The 20,128-nt window shown below is 38.9% G+C and overlaps 1 protein-coding gene across 1 annotated transcript; it reads right to left on the reverse strand.

Moving 5' to 3' along the window:
- Positions 1–1,917: 1,917 nt before the first annotated feature.
- BOD1 (biorientation of chromosomes in cell division 1) lies at positions 1,918–19,812 on the reverse strand. The gene is made up of 4 exons (XM_032210178.1): positions 19,464–19,812; positions 11,778–11,902; positions 3,633–3,835; positions 1,918–2,328 (listed from the first exon to the last, which is right to left on the reverse strand). The coding sequence occupies exons 1-3, from the start codon at positions 19,653–19,655 to the stop codon at positions 3,634–3,636; spliced, it is 519 nt and encodes a 172-aa protein (XP_032066069.1). The 5' UTR covers positions 19,656–19,812; the 3' UTR covers positions 1,918–2,328; position 3,633.
- Between the last annotated feature and the right edge of the window lie 316 nt (positions 19,813–20,128).

The raw sequence follows: 20,128 nt of genomic DNA on the forward strand, positions 1-20,128 counted from the left end.
ACTCAAAGTAATCTTCCTAATACATTTCAGACAGCTTTCAGGAAGCTAAAAATGACAATTCTAGAATCAGTCACTGCAGAATTTCCCAAAAAATTAAGGGCCTAGCAATGAACGGGTATAAAATAAAAACTAAATGGACAGAAACCATAAAAATAGTACTAATACTGACCTAAAAGAAAAGACAGGCTTTTCTCTTTTTGTTTTTCCTTTTCTATCTGGAATCTTTAGTTCCCTCTTGTGTCCAATTTCTGAAATCACAAAGTCTCAAATTTCTGTTATGACTTTAAACAATTTGGTTCCCACAAAAGTATTATCTATTTATATATAATTATTTCCAAAATCTTATCACAAAAGCACTAGTATTCCAAATTTGTGTGGTCCCTTAATTCACTTATAACTTTGAGTTAAATTCTTATTTAGCTTTTTGTTGTTTATTTCAAATTCTTTAAATCTTAGATTTATAGTTAATTTTTCTTTTATTCTGCAATGCAGGTAAGCACACCAGATGATTTTGCTAACTTGTCATTTTTGAAGTTCCCTATTAGTCTTAAGATAGTTAAATAGTTAATTTCCAAAAGCGATTCGAAGGAGGTTAAATCTAGTGTCCTTAAAAAGACTCCATGACTCCACCACTGTTGAGAGCTTGATGGCTTCTCTTCATCTCCTTGTGCTTAAACTCATGGGAAATTGCTGTCCCATGGTCTCCTTGTGAGGAGCAGTCATCCGGAGAACAAATGGGTAATCGCCTTTCCTCTCCTTTTCCAGAGAGATTCAGTGAGATTGATTGGCCTACTCACCCGTCCCAGGGTCATGGCTGTTACATCATCTCTACTTGTTTGGAGATGTGTTAGCTTGTTACTCCTCAGTTGGAAGTTGATAAATTCAATATGTTCAAAGCAAAAAAAATATTCTACAAATTATTTGGAGATAATGGATATTTTCTTAAAAAACTAAAAATTTACTGTACCTCTATTATAATTTGAAGAACAAATATAGAATGAATGTAAGTTTAAGCTACATTGTTAGCAATTATAGAACTAGTATTATTTTTTGCATGTAAAATATGGAAAGTGAAACAAAACATTACAAATACTTATTGCAGAGTAAAAACAATACAAATAGTCCCTAACCTATTGGCCTGGTATTGCATTAAACTAGTTTATTTAACTAGTGTTAAGAGACTGCTTTATGGAGGCACAATATGATCAGAACATTCAATTTCCAAAGTCTTTTCACCCTTTCAAATTCCTAACAAATCTTTAGAAATGGACAACAAATGCCACCGAGCAGATACATCAGTTCATTGTGATGGAATAGATCAGTGGTGGGTTTCAAAATTTTTTGGAACCTCTTCTGTAGGTGTGGCCTGCTTTCTGGGTCCACTGGTGGAACCTCTTCTAACCAGTTTGGTAGATTTGACGAACCGGTTCTAGGTGCGAACTGGTAGGAACCCACCTCTGGAATAGATATCCATATATATAAAAACACTTCCACAACTGAGATTTTTTTTCTAACATTTTATTATTAAAAGTGTTCAGATATTTGCTTGCCAAATATTTGTGCACAAATGTCTATCAGAGAGTTTTTGAAGCTCTCTAAGCAGCTTTGAACAGGCACCTGAAGAATGTCACAAACGAGACAACAGTCTCCTACTGCAAAGCCCCCAGAAGAAGCCATTTCTTGTCCCATGCCGATTTCTTTGATCAGAATGTAAGGAAACTGAGCCTCTCGGTATAAAAGATATCACCTCCAGAAATCTGGCAGCGACTTTGCTTTGGACACTGGTAAAAAGCCAATTATGAAAAATTCTTGTGGTTGAAAGAGACTTGGATAGGCACTGCAAGTGAGGTATTACTTAAATTCAATAATGATCTAGACCCAAGAATCATTTTCTAGTAAATTGAACTGCTTTATACTTGCATGCTCACTGCTCAATTACCTAGCCTTCTGGGTAATTCTGACACAGCGGCCTCTAAGGAAACCAAGCATACTGAAAAATGTACCCTTTCCTATTGCTACATTTCCCAATACCACCAAATCCACTAACATCACACCCGAAACCCTTTCCCCTATTGTGGCTCCTTAAAAAGAGGCCATTCCCCAAACACAGAAATAGCAAAACAGATGCTACTTCAGCAAATAGCAATACTCTTCCACATCTAGTTGATCCCTCCATTCCAAACAGAAACCACTGGTGACTTTTGCCAACCCTGTTCCTCAATCGCAGTTGATAATAGCTGACAATCTGTATTCCTGCAGATATGTAGCCCGTTGCCAAATTGTCAGCCTGGGTTTTGAAACTGTAGCCACCTTAAATCCAGAAATGCACTGCAAAAGGAAAAGATAAAAATCAGTTTTGTGATAATGTCATTAAGCCAGCTGCTACTTCAACTTAGTTAATAGCCAAACAAAAAGAGGCTCTAAATTCAGCATAAACCTGGTTACTAGGTTTATCAATGGTAAGATTGATGTGCTAATATGCTGTGATAACAGAACAAAGATTAAGGAGTGTGTTCGCAATGTTGTATCAGGATTTGGGAGCTGTATTTTCTCTTGACAAATGACTAAAATACAGATTTATGTAATACACTAAAAGGTGGACTTTCTTCGCCATCTGACTTACCTTTAAAAGAATCCTAGAAGCAACAAGACCTTGTGCTTTCCAATGCCTTGAGACGTAGCTTTAAAAGAGAATCTATTCTCGTTCTATGTCTAAGTAAGGGGTGGGGTATGTCCTTAATACCACACTAAACTTCACACCACGTGTGAAGACAGAGAAAACCCTCTGCAGTAGAGGCCGGATTTTCTCTATGATGCAGCCTACAGGATAGCAACTCATGAGTCTGGTGAAGAAGGGAAGCTCAAAAACCAAAAGGCAGATTTTCTATTCCTGTCTTTGAGCAAGTTGGAGCTTTGCTAAAAATAGGGACTGTAGATCTAGTTCTCTAAGTTCTAAAAGAGGTTTCCTAAATCTCTAACTTCATGATAGCAAAGCAGTGCACATTCAAATTCATTGCCATTACCGTAATTGTTGACAAGTTGTGTTATATGGGGCACCTAATAGAAATGGTTAGTATTTACCAACATTGGGATGCTCAATCTGGAGTCTGCAAAACATATCAATGTCCTAAAAGATGAGAGCTACCTGAGAGATAGCTATGGGCTCCTAATCAATTGTGTAAGTTACCCAAATTGGTTAGTTAAGATAATTCAGGTTCAGCTGAAACAGCACTCTATACATGAATCTATGTCTTTCTTCACATATTTAATGACTGGTCCACTCTCCCCCACCCCCACCCCAGGATTAATGGTGTCTTAATAATTAAGCCTTTACTCAAGGATAATTTGAGCTGCAATCCTTCCTGTATCTTTGAGTAGCTACTCAATAACCAAATTGCTGCCTCGCCTGGTAAAAAAATGTACTATTACTAACAAAGAGGACCAAGTACAATACTGCAGTGCTTTTAATGGCAAATATGATAGACTTCGAAGTCACAGCTTGTTCTTACTTTTGCAGTAATTTTGGCACTGACCTGACAATCAAATACTGTCCTTCGGCTATTTAATTTGCATGAGTGGCTCACAAATGGATTACAAATGTGTGCAAAGAAAGATGTGCCGCAATACCAGACCTTACGAGGCATCTTGGGGTGGAGAAGGATTCTGAGTCTCAGGCTCTGGGGGAGGAGGAGGAGCTGGCACCATGTCCTCTTTCTTCTGTGCAGCCAGGAAATCATGAATTGCCTTCTCTATCTGTGGCCTGAAGATGTGGTTAAGTTTTGGATCCACCACCTGAGAAATAATTCTGTCCACTCCAGCTTCCAGCATCCCTGACCTGGGGCAGAGACAAAAGAGCCATTCAGCTTTGGTCAAAGATCTTCCCTGCTGCCCCCACCTAGAGCTCTCTGGAGCCATCATGTCAACTGCAATTAGTCTTACAGTGGTAAGAATGACAGCATTCTTGGTAGCATTTACATGGGAGAAGCACCCCACCTTTTGTAAAGAAAGCCCAGATGGCTCGGAACCTGCACTTTCGTGGGTGCTTGCAAAATGGACAACAGATATGTGGTCGCCCAACCACTTAAAAACTATTGTGGTCAGACGTTGCGTTAGGGTGACTTGTGGGATGCAAATAAGAACAAATAAAAACATGCCTTCACACAAAGCAGAAGGGGGGGAGCACACCCATTGGGAAGGATAGGTGGGTGGGTGGGTGAGGGAAGTGACCTTTTTCGCTGTCAATTGCGCTGACCTCTGCCAAGTCTAGACATATGGGAACTTTTTTCACAAGACAAAAACAAACACTTGCAACACATGACAAAGAGCTTTTTTGAGAACAGTGTGTCAAAACCCAAGCAGTGAAATTGCTTCAAGGCTGTGTTGGATAAAGAGAGCAGGGAATCAGCTGTCTGGTTGGGTTAAGTCATGTCTGCAACAAGCCAGGAAGCAAAAACAGACACTGAAGAGCATTTGGGAACGCAAATGCAAACCTAATGTGACCCTACCTCCTGGGCAGAAAACTAACAGTACCTGCTATTTTGAGGCTATGTGGGCACTTAAGAAGATCAGTATTCTTTGACACTCAGCCTTTCAGAAGGACAGGCCTAATCTGGCATGAACTCCGATCTGCTCCAATGCTTTTCTACCTCCTACTTGGTGAGTCGTGCCTTGTTCTGCAATAGTAGCTCTATGGAGTGCAGATAAAGGCTGCAATATTGCTATTATAGTGGGAAAGTTTTCTATTGTAGCAGAACTATACCTAGAAACCATCCCTAGGTGCTCTGAGAATCCACAAGATTAACACACGCAGAATTCAATTGATGATGTTATATTTATCTTACTTCTGAGGCAAACTTATTAAGTGAAAAAGAAGGGTATTATGCAGGGCTGGGTTCCTGCCGGTTCTAACCTGTTCAGTAGAAGAGGTTCGTCAAATCTACCGTACCGGTTAGAAGAGGTTCCACCGGTGGACCTGGAAGTAAGTTCCGGAACGCCTAACCCGGCCCTGTCGCTCGCTCGCCCCGCCCGTTCCATCGCAGCTTGTTCGCTCCCCCACCCATCCGCACTAAACTAGCCCAGCCCGCCGCTCACTGACTGGCTGGAGTCCAGACAATCAGTGAGTGGGCTGGAGTCGACCCGCCTGCCTCTAACATTCCTTTAAAAGCGTGGTGCCAACGGCCAACATTCCTCTTTTGAAAAGTTTTTCTCGATCCTGAGCAGCTGTCGCATCGTGCTTGCTGATCGGGTACTCGCTTCGCTTCACCTTCCAGCAGCTTGCTGCTACCCTCAGGTAAGCAACTAAGCGCGACGGGGGAGGGCAGCGACGGGAGGCTAGTGTATGCTAGCCCGCGGCTTCCGCGTGGGAAGGCCTCCATGCCTTTCCTTGTGAAAGCTGTGGGCTGCAGTACGCCGCATGGCCGAAAGGTGCACGGCAGCAGGAAGCTATCGTATGCCAGCCCATGAAAGCCGTGGGCTGGAGTAAGCTGGACTGAAAGGGGGTGGGCGGCGGCTGTACGTCGCATGGCTGAAAGGTGCGCGGCGGCGGGAAGCTAGCATATGCCAGCCCGCGGCTTTTGAGTGGGAAGGCCTTCCCTTGCGAAAGCCGTGGGCTGGAGTATGCTGCGTGGCCAAAAGGGGGTGGGCAGTGGCTGTAGACCAAATGGCTGAAAGGGGCGCGATGGCGGGAAGCTAGCGTATGCCAGCCTGCGGCTTTTGTGTGGGAAGGCCTTCAGGCCTTCCCTTGCGAAAGCCACGAGCTGGTGTACGCCACATGGCCGAAAGGGGGTTTCCTGCTACCCCCCGGCCCCCCAATCCCCAGCCTTGCCTGGCTGGCTAAGCCTGCCAGGCGGCGGGCCTAGCTGACCCGGTTGTCCCTTCAGTCCAGCTTACCTGCTGCCTCGTCACCTGCCTGCTCCCTGCTACATCCATTGCACCGGAGAGCTGCTGATTCTGCCTGCTGGTAAGTGACCCAGTTTTTCTTTTCTTTTATGCTTTTAATGTTTTTTTTTAAGAATATTTCATTTATTGTGTATAGAATTTTTAAAAATCATTTTATTTAAAAGTATTGAGTATAGAATTTTAAAAATGGTTTATTTTAATTTATTGTTTGTAGAATACTTTAAAATGGTTTTATTTTAAATTATTGTGTGTGGAATACTTTAAAATGGTTTTATTTTAATTTATTGTTGGTAGAATCTTTTTTTAAATTGTTTTAGACTATTTAAAATATTCTATCAACAATAAATTAAAACAAACCATTTAAAAATATTCAATATTCAAATACTCAATATTTTTAAGAGTTGTGGATATATTTTTAAATGGTTTATTTTAATTTATTGTGTATAGAATATTTTTAAATGGTTTTTAAGGATTTTTTATTATTTATAGAATATATTTTAAAATATTTTTAGGGATTTTTTATTTATTTATTATTTATAGAATGTTTATTACAAGAAATGTTATTCCTTTTTGCAAATGTTTTATTTGTGATGCAATATGTTGCTTTTAAGTGTGCAGGTTGGTGCATGGTTTATGTGTCTCAAAGTGGCTGCTTTTCTATGGGCAGGCAGTTTTGCCAGATTTTGTGTGTTTCTGTGTGATACCTGGTTGTTTAGGTAATTGTGGTTCCTGGTTCTGTGAGCTTCCTGGCACTGTCCTTTATAATTTCCCACAATGTCTTGATGGTTTTTATTCCAGTGGCTTTGTCTTTCCTGTCCTTAGGGTTAGGGAAAAAAACTGATTTCATCTGCAGTCTTTTGGGGGAAAATTGTTATTTTTTGGTGTTTTCCTGGCACTGTCTTAGTTTGTGTGTGTGGATGTGTAATGTCCCGCAATTATCTAACATTAATAATGATCAAGTACTAATATTTCCTTATACATTTTAGTGAACTTTCCTTATACAATTGGTGTTTTCTTTCATACTTTTAGATTTCTAATTTCTGTTTCTGTTAGTTAGCAATTGATAAAACAAATCTCACGTGAAAAAGTATTAGAAGCCTTCCTGATTTTAATTGTCAATTTATTCATTCCTGCACATTCTAATATTTATTCATTTTCATATCTTTGTTTTTCCATTGTTGTGCAAACACAATTCCAGCAGCTGTTAACATGTGTAAAATTAAATATGTATTGTATTCCCTTTGAAATGCCCAACCAAATATTACTGGTTTTAAATCCATATCTTGCTTTACCATTGCTTCTAACCATGACACCACTAACTCTTGAATAGCTACTTGGTCTGCCCCAAGTACTGAACCTAATTCATATATTCCTGATTTTTGAACTGAGGAATAAATTTCAGAAAAAGAAATCTGTATTGCTCTGTGAATCTACCTATGACATTCATTCTTGATCTAACTTCTTAGATATAAAACTATATCTTTCCTGTTTGTTGGGGGACATCCTTCCTGAAAAGACTATACATTGTTGGGTGAAAACAGTGGTCCCTTCTGTTACCTGTAGTGTAGTCCTCAGCTTACAACTACAATCGAATCCAATATTGTTTTATTTCTTCTACAGTTAGTATTATTTAACAGGATGAAGAGGCAACAGAATATGACCGCTAGGACAGTCATCTTTCCTATGTAAGTAGCTGTTTTATTGCTTTGTGTGCTTGTTTCATCTTTAATATAGTAGTGCAAGCAATTAAAGTCTTCCTTTCTGTATCTCTTTGTGCAGGCCATTCATTGGAGCAAGGTGGTCAGTGGGTGACTTCAACACACAAAAGGACAGTAATCTTCCTATTCTATTATTTTGTGTACTGGTTTCATCCTAATGCAGTGCATGCAATGAAAGAGTTCATTTCTGTGTCTCTTCTTTGTGCAGGCCATTCATTCGCGTCAGTGATATTGAAGACCGGCAAGGACAGTCATCTTCCTTCTATAAGTAGCTCTTTTATTGTTTTGTGTACTTATTTTAATCTTATTTAAGTAGTAAGTACACAAAATAATAAATTTCCTTTTTTATATCTTTTTGTAGATCATCCATTGGGGCAAAGAATTCAGTGACATTGACTTGGCCACTCCCACCCGGTCACATGACTGCCAAGCCACTCCCACCCAGTCACATGACTACCAAGCCACTCCCATCTGGTCACATGGCAAGCAAGCCACTCCCACAAAGCAGGCCACACCTACAGAAGAGGTTCCAAAAATGTTTGAAACCCACCACTGGCATTATGTGGTGCATAGTTTGTCCCAAGAAACAAGAAAAAGGATATGCACAATCACAGAACAAGCAAAGCTAAGAATTAGTGAGACAGATGTTGTTTTCTCTTTAGCATTTATTCTATTACATCAAGAAGGTTTGCCTCAGATTAAAAATTTCTTGATTTCCCAAACTGACTATATCTACATATAAAGATGGCTTACAAAATGCATCTTGGAATAAATTCATGGTAACTAGTATTGATTGGCGTTGCAAACTATTTGTAGATCTATTTATATTGTCTCTTTCTGTGAAGAAATAAATAAAGAGAAATGCTTAGGGGTCTTTGCCCTACTCTGAGCTGATTAAGCTGTGCAACAGTTAATAAACTAAACTGAACTTTATTTTGAACTCAGTGTGTGCTCCTGCTCTTTTTATATTTCATACAAATGAGGCCTGGAGGACTTGCTATACTGCAAGGTGGGTTCAACGTGTGCTGAATTTGAAAGTATAACATATAAAGGTAGGGCAAAATTAATGTCCATTTAATTTGAGCCAACATTAAATTAACATTAAATATGTCAATAGATAAAACACATTAAACCCATGACTGGAAAATAGTTTTTTCTGTCACATTAAACATTACAATCTGGTAACAGCTTTACTTTACTTTGTGAATTTAAGCTCTTCTCACTGCTACCTCTAGAAGTGATTTTCAGTTAGCGTGCTAGCTGCCTTTTTCCTAGAGAAAGCTAATCTGATCATTTCCACATTTGTTAATTTTTCTATTGAATTCATAAACAGCCCCAATGTCTATGGGCAACCTACAAAATATAAGTAAAAAACAAAAGAGTAAAAACAAAGAATTACCTCACCAAAAGAAAAATGTCCAGAAAAATCAATTACTGTTAAATATTGATTGCTTGGTAGCAGGTTTTAAGGGCTCATTTAAATAGGGCTAATGTGGATCTCATCAATTATGGTGTTCCAAAGGGATTAGATGACCTGTTTGAGGTGGTACTTCCCCTTAATTTTTTTAAAAAGAAATTTCAGCAGCATGCTGGGTTTCAATGTATTTTCACAGAGGATATTTTTGACTGTTTTTGGTTACACACTTTCAATTTGAGCATAACTGAGGTTGTTAGCATTTTGTGACTGAAACAGCATTAGATGAATAAATAACATTACCCACAAATGCTATATTGTCTATGGCCAGATAATCAGTTTATAAAATAATAAAGGTGGGATATAAATAAGTAAATAAAGGTGGGAACTGAAGAAGCTTCTTGGATGAGAAGCAAAAACCTTCAAGGAAAAACAAAGAGTCCAGTTGCCTTTTGAAAAAGCACCTCTGGAACAACCATGACCTAAATGACTGAGAATCTCCATAGTCATTTAGATATAATTGAATTAAAAAAATCATTTTTAAAATTTCCAGTTAGAGCCTTAAATCTTTCACTTCTGTTAGAATTTAAAATAGGGCTTTATCGGCACCATCTTTGAACTTCATGAAACATTATTATGGCACATATGTTTTAGCATATCTAAACACAGAAAAATAATCAGGTCAGATTATTCTTCTTTGTTTCAATGTTAAATTTCCAACAAAATGAAAATTTAATGTGTAGTAATTTTATAGAATGCAAGACAATTCTTATAAAAACCCAAAGATTAAATCTTTCAAAATCCTTTCTTTAGAATGGTCAGATTCACTTTATTATTTTTGATACCTCCAAATAAGCAAGGCGAATGGTTAGTTATGACAATATGTGAAAAACCTATTTGAGAACATCTGTTGGACTCATTTAGAAGATGTTATTGAAATATGATTAGAAACTGAACAAATGAAAGATGATATATTAAATGAATACAGAATTTAAACTATACAACTGCTAAGCAACAATAGGATGGCTGTTAAATGGAAGACAAATGAATGTTACACACAGAGAAAACTAACACAATAAGTTTTAACACTGATATATTACTCCAGTGAAGATTGCCAAGATAGACATATTTTCTAAAAATTTCTGGAAATGCAACAATTAGGTCAGATAATATTTTTTTATTTGGTGGCACTGGTGTAAAGCTCAACAATTTTGAAAGATGATATATTACAGAATGAAACGGCTTTAAAGGCTGAATTCTCTTTTCTGCCAACTGTTTTCATTAAACATTACCAAACCTCTATCTTACAAAATACATTAAGTTGGCTTTTTATATGGCAACAGCTGCCCAGATTTTTTATGCCTTTTACTAGAGATCACATATAATTCCCTCTTTAGAAGAATAGCAAATTAAACTATGGAAGTATCCATCTTGTTAAAAATAATCTTATATTTGAAAAAAAACTTTGATACATAATTTAGCTCAAAAAACATTTGTGGATTGTATAATTCTACATATGGATATGAACTACATCTGAAGTTTAGGTTTTTCTTAACATAGGTTTTTTATATTAATTTTAGCTTGATAAATATACAATTTTATATTAAATATTTCAGTTAATAGTTATTTTTTATTATTCATATTACACTGATCACTTTTTAAATTAACGAACATTGGCTTCATTCCATAATGGTTTTAAAGTCTTAAACTGATACAAGACATCTTAATATGCAACACTAATTTATGTTACTTTGAATTTTTATTCAGTTTTGTATAGCTTTTATATCTCTTTTCTACTTTAGTTCAGTTCTTCTTATTCTGTTTCTTTTTTTTTCTTGGCTATGTTTTAAAATATCTGCCACTAAGTACATATACATTTTTAGCACATGTATGGCAACAGATTGTAATCCATTATTTCCTCTTCATTGCATGCTTCAAACAGAAGATGTGTTTCTCTCATTTCTCCTGAATAATTTAATATATTAAAATTAAAAAGTTACAGAAGGCATTCAAAATCTAATTTTACTTAAACCACAGGATATAATTAAACTAGTGGGTAGTCTCTATATATTTACAAAGAACACATGCTGTGCTGTGTAAACTGATTAAGTGCAATAACTACTCAGGAAACCGTACAAAAAGTATGTTACCACTGCACTCTGCTGGACAAAAGTACACCGTACAACCTTAAACTGATAAAACTATTGAGTCTTATTTGGGATTGGAGGTGATAAAAGAGGAGATGATTTAAAATGCTGCAAATTACCAATATGCTGTTTTCTCAAAAGGGTTGTTTGTAATCCTCCATTATGTAGCCACTTGCTCTAGAAACACAAGACCTGTAACAATGCTCAGATGCCCCATCACATTACATTAGTATAATATATTGCATATACTGTATGTTCAGTTTTTCTTTGAAAATCCAACCAAGTCTATGGGGATCTCCATAGACTGCTGTTTTCTTGATACTGTATGACTACAGCATGAACCTACGAAAATGCAGGTCTTTTTAAAGAAGCTTACAGGGCAGCAAACCCATGTCCATTTGGTTGCACATATAGCTGCACCATATCAAAATGTCCACACAGGCATCTGTCAGACTGCAAAGATACCTAAGTAACACCTCAATAGGTAAAACATATATAGATGAAGGTCTACGAACCACCAGGAAGCAGTCTTCTAATTCTTTCCAAATATAAGGGCTTATTTATCTTCAACAATTTTTATATTTAGTACTTTCTACTTACTGAATTACACTTTGTCTGAGCCCATTCCGTAGTTGGTTTTTGTTCATTGCTGGGTTCCATTCTTGCTTATCCAGGTGGGTAGATACAAAGTTGTCCACTTTCTGTCTCAAATTCTGATAGGCTGGCTAAACAAAATTGCATAATGAATACAACAAACTTGATGGGTTTCCTATAAAACTCTCCCTGGGGATAAAAAATTATCCTGGTCAAACTCTTGACAAGCAATTCTAAAAGAAAAACAAAATAAAGCCTAACAGCAAACTGAAACATAAGAAAATGAAGCAAGCAGGGGAAACCATGGAAGCATACAAGAATGCCTCCTAAGGCACATTCTGCTTGTTAAGAGCATGCTTTACACCCACTCTTTTGGAACAGCACACACAAAGAATATTCTTCAAATAAGATGATGCAGTGCTTTAGCTCTGAAGGAAAAAAGATACTTCATAGTATGTAAGGCTTCTAAGGTAGCCCTGTCAGTTTCTGTTTTTAAAACAAACTCTTTTCACTACCGACACACAATTATGGCAAAGGTCTATTTTAAAGGGCTGCAGTTGGATGTTAAATTCATGCCTCCATGTGCTCTGAAGCACCTTTCCCCCTGGTACAGTACTTCTGTATTGATTTAAATAAATTCTTGTCAAGTAGGATTTCTGGTAAAGGCTCCCCATATATTCCTGATAAAATTCAAAAGATCTGTCTATAATAAGTAGAAGAATGAAAACAAAGCTTGGAATTTAACAAGAAGAAATAGTACCTTGTTTCCCCGAAAATAAGACAGGTTATGACTCTGGCCTTATTATCGGGGGGGGGGGGGATTATTTTCTGGGGCGGGTGAGAAGCGAGGCGTGCCTCTTACCTTTCCAGCTCCATCTCATTCCTCGCCATTGTGTCCAGGGAAGCCGTTGGTAAAAAAAACCTCCTTCTCGTGAGTTCAATCAAACTTCTTGAGCTTGCGATAAGTTTTTTTTTTAACCAGGGGTTTCCCTGGACACAATAGCAAGGAACACGACAGAGCTGGAAAGGTAAGAGGCGTGCCTCGCGGCCCAACACCTCCCACCCCGCACCAATGGTAAAGACAGCCTGCCTGGTTCCCTTCCCCGCCGTCCCTTTAGCGAAGGGTGGCAGGTTGGGGGGGGGGAGTGAGATGCATGTTCTAGTGCTACTGGAGACTGACAGCTCCGCTGTGTTCCTTGCCCTTTCATCCAGGGAAGCTCCTTGTAAAAAAAACTTCACGAGTTCAACTTGTGAGGTTTTTTTTACAAGGGGCTTCCCTGGACGAAACGGCAAGGAAAACAGCGGAGCTGTCAGTCTCTAGTAGCGCTAGGACATGCATCTCGCTTCTTTTCCCCCCCCCGCTACCCCTTGCTAAAGGGATAGTGGGGAAGGGAACCAGGCAGGTAGCCGTTACCATTGGAGGGGGGGGGGAGATGTTCTTTTTGCAGGAGGGAATGGGAGGGAATGGGGTGCGAGGCCTGTTGCTAGCCTGCTACCTTTCCTGCCCCCCCCATGGTAAAGGCAATCTGCCTGGTTCCCTTCCCCACCATCCCTTTAGCTTTAGCTTTAGTTCCTTGCCCTTTCGTCCAGGGAAGCCCCTTGTAAAAAACAAACCTCATGAGTTCAACTGAAGCACCCTGAAGGACCCTGCTATTTGTTCACTAAATATATGTTCTGAACTTTCACATTTAGAAGTGTTATTATACTTATTGTACAATAATTGTTAAAGTACAGAAATACAGACTGATCATGTTGGGCAACTGAAATAGAATATAATTCCCCCCAAATTGTCATGAATTCAGAATGTTACTCTATTGACTGATATTGTATAGAATCTTTTAATATCTCATCTAAAATAGCCATTTAATGATAAGGTGGTGAATATTTATTGTACAGTTTTATCAATTACCGTATTTTTCAGAGTATAAGATGCACCCTTTTTCCTCAAAAAGGAGGCTGAACATCTGGGTGCTTCTTATGCATCAAATATAGCATTTTTTTGCCTCATGAAGCCCCACCCTTTCACCTAAATGGCCATGCATAGACTTATGAAGGCTCTCAGAGAGCTCCTGGAGACTGGGGAGGGCAGAAATAAGCAAAAAATGGGTCACCTCTCCCCAGTCCCCAGCAGCACTCTATAAGCCTCCATAAGGCTAGGCATGCAGTTGTTTTGACAAAAAACTTTCGTGAAAAACTGGCTGTTTTTTTGCTTGTTTTTGTCCCCCCCCAGGAGCACTCTGCAAGCCTCCCTCAAGGCTATTCATGCCTTTTATTTGAAAAAAAAAAGGCCCGTTTTCACGAAAAACGGGCCGTTTTGGGGAGCCTTGCATAATGCAAAACCTTTTTTTTCCCTTTTGGAAAGCTCTTTAACTGATCGATGAGAATTACATTGATCAAGTGCTGTGCCAGCAGGAACAAAGTTAGGTGCTGTAGATTGTCAGCGACTTCCTTCTCCAGCACATGGATAAATACACCTGGAAATTATCTAGTGTATTTCTATCTCTATTTCTCTCTATCCCTCTACCTACCAACCTACCTACTCTCTTTCTCCCTATCTATCTACTGTATTTCTCTCTCCCTCTACCTACCAACCTATCTACTCTCTCTCCCCCTACTTATCTACTGTATTTCTCTCTCTATCCCTCTACCTACCAACCTACTTACTCTCTCTCCCCCTACCTATCTACTGTATTTCTCTCTCTCTCTATCCCTCTACCTACCAACCTACCTACTGTCTCTTCCCCTACCTACTGTATTTCTCTATCTCTCTCTACCTACCTACCTCTCTCTCCCTACCTACTGTATTTCTCTCCCTATCACTCTCCCTACCAACCTATCTACTCTCTCTCCCCCTACTTATCTACTGTATTTCTCTCTCTATCCCTCTACCTACCAACCTACTTACTCTCTCTCCCCCTACCTATCTACTGTATTTCTCTCTCTCTCTCTATCCCTCTACCTACCAACCTACCTACTGTCTCTCCTCCTACCTACTGTATTTCTCTATCTCTCTCTCTACCTACCTCTCTCTCCCTACCTACTGTATTTCTCTCCCTATCACTCTCCCTACCTACCTACCTACTCTCTCTCTCCCTACCTATCTACTGTATTTCTCTCTCTCCCTTTATCTATCTACCTACTCTGTCTCTCTTCCTACCTACTTACTGTATTTATCCCTCCCTCTCTCTATTCCTCTATCTACCTATTCTCTCTCCCTACCTACTGTATTTCTCTCTCTCTTTCGATTTATCTCTCTCTACCTACTTACCTACACTTTCTTTCTCTCTCCCTACCTACCTATTGTATTTCTCCCTCCCCTTATCCCTCTACCTACCTACTCTCTCTCTACCTACCTATCTACTGTATTTCTCTCTCTATCCCTCTACCTACCTACCCACTGTCTTTCTTCCTACCTACCCACTCTATCTCTATTTCTCTCTCTCCCTTTATCTACCTACCTATCTAACTATTCTCTCTCTCTACCTATCTACTGTATTTCTCTCTCTTTCTCTATCCCTCTATCAACCTACCTACTATTTTAAAAAAATTGCTCTTCAAAACCTTGGTGCGTCTTATACTCCGGTGCATCTTATACTCTGAAAAATACAGTATATTTTGCTCTCTGGCTGCATCTGGAGTTCAGAAAATATTAGTTTCCCCCAAAATAAGACCCCTGGATAATAAACTCAATCGAGCTTTTGAGTGCATGTGCTAAAATAAGCCCTCCCATGAAAATAAGTCCTCCCCAAAATATTGCAACACAGTAGCAGCCATGAGGTGACCACGCTTGCCTCCCCCTGCACCTCAAAAACAATAAGACCTCCCCAAAAATAGGGTCAAGTGCTTATTTCAGGGTTCAAAAGAAAATAAGACCCTGTCTTACTTTCAGGGAAACACGGTACATACATTATTTGTGTTATTAGTGTGTTCACAAAATGTAGTACAAGGAAATAAGACTCAACTTCACGAAGGGAATAAGACTTGTAGCAGAAATTGGAGATAGTATTATATATACACTAGAAATAGAATTTATAATAAAAACAGTTGTATACTGTTCATCACAAGACTAGAGACTGCGTTGTTAGAAGGTTTTAGAGATTGAATTATCTGTTTTTGATAAAGGTTAAGTTCATCTGTTTGCCTTGATTTTTAGCCTCTCATGATATAATATATATTTTCAATCATTAGATATTATTGGGTCAGTATGAAAAAACTCTGTGATCTTGTATTCGATCTCTTATCTTATATTAAATCCTTCTCTTTGATAGGTATTTTATTCTTTTTCTGCTCAATTCTTTACCTTTGCTTTTCTAGAAGGTTATGATCTTTTCTTTTTACTAGCTTGTCTTAAATCAATTTCCCCACTTGTTTGGGCTATTTTATATACCTTTTCCTTTCATTAACCATAGTTGGTAGCTCAGACATGTGACAGTAAAGGTGGCATTGACAGGAGACCTTTGTGATGAAGGCGTAAACCCCAAGCATATCCTATTATATCGGGGACTAATACTGTCATGTATTTCTCTGAAGTGGTTTTTTTTTTACAATCTCTGATAGTCTGTTAAGTTTTACTAATTATACATGGATTTTATCAAATATGCACACTAATGTATATACTATCTAACATATAATATTTACATTTTATTCCTTATCTTTTAAAACTCTTTACTAATCATTTCTGCTAATTTAAATCTTTAGAATATACTTATGTTTCTGTCTTTCTCCCTTCTTAAAACACATTGGGAGTCACTGACATAGGACATTAAACCTAGTGCTTTCTTTAGGACAAATAGATTTAGGACATTTGATCAGAAAAAGGAATCATTTTTCAATGGATGCTTAGGGTTAATCATACCCAATCTTTTGTTTACATTGATCACAAACATTGTCATATCACGGTCATGCACTCTGATTAGTATCACGGTCATGCACTCTGATTAGTACTCCTTTTTTACATTCTCATGATCTGGGCATTGTAACTGAATGAAATGTCCTAATGTGCATTATCTTCATGTTTTGTCATGTGACCATAACTAAAATCTCAATATGTTGTTATTATTTTACTGATCAATACAGTTTTAATAAAACATGTATTGTTTATTTGTTTCATGTATTTTGCTATGTATATTAACTTTCAGCAAACATACATAGCCTTCCTAAACTGGGTTTTGACCAAGATCACAGCTGATGAGGACTTGACAGGAAATATTGCCTAAATTCTTAAAAGTGAAAGCATTTATAAGACAAAATAGATTCTGAAAGAGCAGAAGGCCTCAAATGATCATAATACAACTACTATTGGAATGGCTTAGAAGGGAAAATAAGGAGCTTGTAATGGGGATCATGTAGTGTATATGCAGCCAGTGCAAGGATTTAAAGTAGATTCTTTAACAATGTCCTATTGATTACATTCATCTGACTAAATGTCTTAGGCTTAACAAGGGTCTTTGAAACTAAAATGTGCCAGTTCAGATATATTAGCTTGCTGTGTTATATAAATTAAATCAATCTCTCTTTGGGATTTTAGACAGTACTATTTAGGGATACAACTCTTGTTCAGTTGTATTAACCCAGTAATGGTTGATGTATTAAATGCAGAATATCACATCCCATGCACTCTCCCCGTGCAAGTGCTGTTAAAAACATCATAGTTTGCTAAACATCTTTCAAAAGGTCAAAACTAAGCACTGTGGCTAAGGAGCAACTACAATACAAATACAAAACAAGAAGTTATTTATATCTATAAAAGATAATAATTTACTAATGCAGGTCTTCCTGAAAGCAGTAAAAATGGGAAAGCCCTCTATAATTATCTTGGATGATGATATTATTATCGACATTTTAAATGTTAGATGTACTCTAGGTATTTTGTTGGCTATCTCTATTGCATATGTTTTATTTATTTTATTTGTTGCAGGAACTAGGGGAGACAAGATAGCAGTATTCCAGTATCTCAGGGGTTGCCACAAAGAAGAGGGATTCTCCAAAGCACCTGAGGATAGAACAAGAAGCAATGGGTGGAAACTAATCAAGGAGAAAAGCAACTTAGAACTGAGGAGAAACTTCCTAGAACAATTAATCAGTGGAACAATTTGACTCCAGAAGTTGTGAATGCTCCAACACTGGAAGTTTTAAAGATGTTGGATAAACATTTGTCAGAAGTGTCCTTCCAAGGTCCCTTCCAACTCTGTTATTCTATTCTGTTCCTTAAGCTGTTGTACAATAAACAATAAAATATGTTTTATTATGCTGCTCTTACTGATGCTTAAGGTTAGGCAGTATTTCTTCACAGAAAGAGTAGAGAAATTTTAGAACCAACTTTCAGGGGAAGTAGTGGGCCAATAATCAGTAATTGAGTTTAAATATGCTTGGAATACTTGTCTATTATCAAATAAAATTAATGAATTAATAAAATAAATAAAAAACTCTTTTAAAACTCAAAGCACAGATTCAATGGATTGGCTCTTTTCCTGCCATCCATTTTCCATTTTTCTATATTCTGGTAGCTGCCTTGAAGCTGTTTGGATTTTGAAACATACAAATTAACTCACTAATCTAATTAAATAACTATGAACCCAAGGCTTATGCATTGACAAATAAACAGTAACTTATTTGGCTGCTTACAAGAAGAGGACCACTTTACAAAATTTTATCTTTCCCCATCCATATTACAGTATAAATGCTAAGTGCATAGGTAGTTTAACAATGTGGTAACTTTTACCAACAAAATTAGCAGTTTCAGTTCTTTATTATAGAGGCAGTAATTTCTGTACTGAATTTTACTCTGCACAGAAAGAACACTAAGACGTCTGATCCTATATGACTGCCAGGCTATGGGAATTATAATAATTTAATGCCTAAGATTTAATGTCTATTCTTACTCCTTAATATGATACAAAGTTCAGTAATTTCTCACATCCAGAACACTGGTTCTCAATGTCCCCTATTTTAAATCTCACCATATAAGTGACTTAACACTGAAAGAATCTGAGTGGCACCATGAAAGAGGACAAAAGCTCACCTTCCCCATGGGCTTACAGTTTTATTTTATTGCTCATTTACAAGCACCCCATCTAGATTAGTTCTAGTTGAAAAATAGAGTATGGCTGTGCGGTCCAGATGTGAAGGAGAAAAGTTGCCCCCATTCAAACCAACACAGGAGCCCAGCTAAAAACACAGTCCTTTGTTACTGGCAGAGACTAGAGTGCTCTTTTATCCCTGCTTTCCCTCCAAATCCGGATCGCCGTGCGTAGTAGCACAGCCTCAGTCTAGTGAACGGGGCTCCTTCTGGACGGATAGCCCCAGGGCCAAAACAACAAATAAATTTACTGTTTGGGAGAGGAATGAGAAGAAACAGGTGGAAAGGGCAAGAAAACACGAGGAGATTTAGAATAAGAATTCTTTATTGGCCAAGTGTGATTAGACCAGGGGTCCCCAAACTTGGCAACTTTAAGACTTGTGGACTTCAACTCCCAGAATTCTGGGTGTTGAAGTCTTAAAGTTGCCAAGTTTGAAGACTTCTGGATTAGATACACAAGTTGCTATCGTCCCCCGCTTCCTCCGCCCTGAAACGAAACAATACCTGAGGTCCCTGGTTGGGGATACCCATAGGACGGGCTTGTTGTGTCTCCCCGAAGTTTTCTCAATATTCCAAAACAGAGATCCTGCTCCCTATAAGGGCAGCAGCCGTACCTTAGTATCGACGTCGGCTAGGCAGTCCCGGCGAAAAGCGTCGAAGAGGCCGCGGCTCTTGAGTTGGCCCACGATGAGGCCGATGAGCTGCGCGTCGCCGGGGGGCAGCGAACCTGGGTCGGTCCCGCCCGGCCCCGAGGAATTTCCACCAGCTCCGCCTGCGCCTGAGGATGTCCCGCCGGGCTCCGCCATCTCCCCACCCCCCGGCCGGGTCCCCGGGGCCGCGTTGCCCTTCTACTCCCGGCAAGAGATAAGGCGCCGGGGGCGGCCACAGCACGAGTGGGAACGGCAGCAGCTGTTGGCGCCGTTCATATGGCGGTCGCAGGCATTCTGCATCACGCTTTCCCGCCGCAGGTTGGCATACGCAAAGAAAAGGCGACCACGGCGCGTGTTTATTACGTTTCCAACCCGGCGTCAGGGAGAGGCGCGGGAATGCTGGGTATTGTAGGAGCAGGTCTGGCTAGAAATGGGAGTAGTATTTGTATGGATGAAGCGCGGGGGAAGAGTTTCGGGGCTGCAGGGAGGCAGAGAAATAGGCTTGCAAAGCTCTATATATAGGATACGGTGGCTCAGTGTCATGACGCTGAGCTTGTCAATCAGAAAGGTAGGTAGTTCAGCAGTTCGAATCCCTAGCGTCGGCTTTTCGCTGCTCCTGTTGCTTGTCC

Source organism: Thamnophis elegans, chromosome 2, assembly GCF_009769535.1.
Source record: "Thamnophis elegans isolate rThaEle1 chromosome 2, rThaEle1.pri, whole genome shotgun sequence".
NCBI classification, from domain to species: domain Eukaryota; kingdom Metazoa; phylum Chordata; class Lepidosauria; order Squamata; family Colubridae; genus Thamnophis; species Thamnophis elegans.

Bases quoted from the DNA above. Each gene is read 5' to 3' on its own strand.
- BOD1 (XM_032210178.1), bottom strand. From the start codon at position 19,655: ATGGCGGAGCCCGGCGGGACATCCTCAGGCGCAGGCGGAGCTGGTGGA. The intron at 11,903-19,463 runs GTACGGCTGCTG...AATTTTGTTTAG, and splicing joins TAGCCGACGTCGATACTAAG to CCAGCCTATCAGAATTTGAG. The intron at 3,836-11,777 runs GTAAGTAGAAAG...TCTCTGCCCCAG, and splicing joins CTCAGACAAAGTGTAATTCA to GTCAGGGATGCTGGAAGCTG.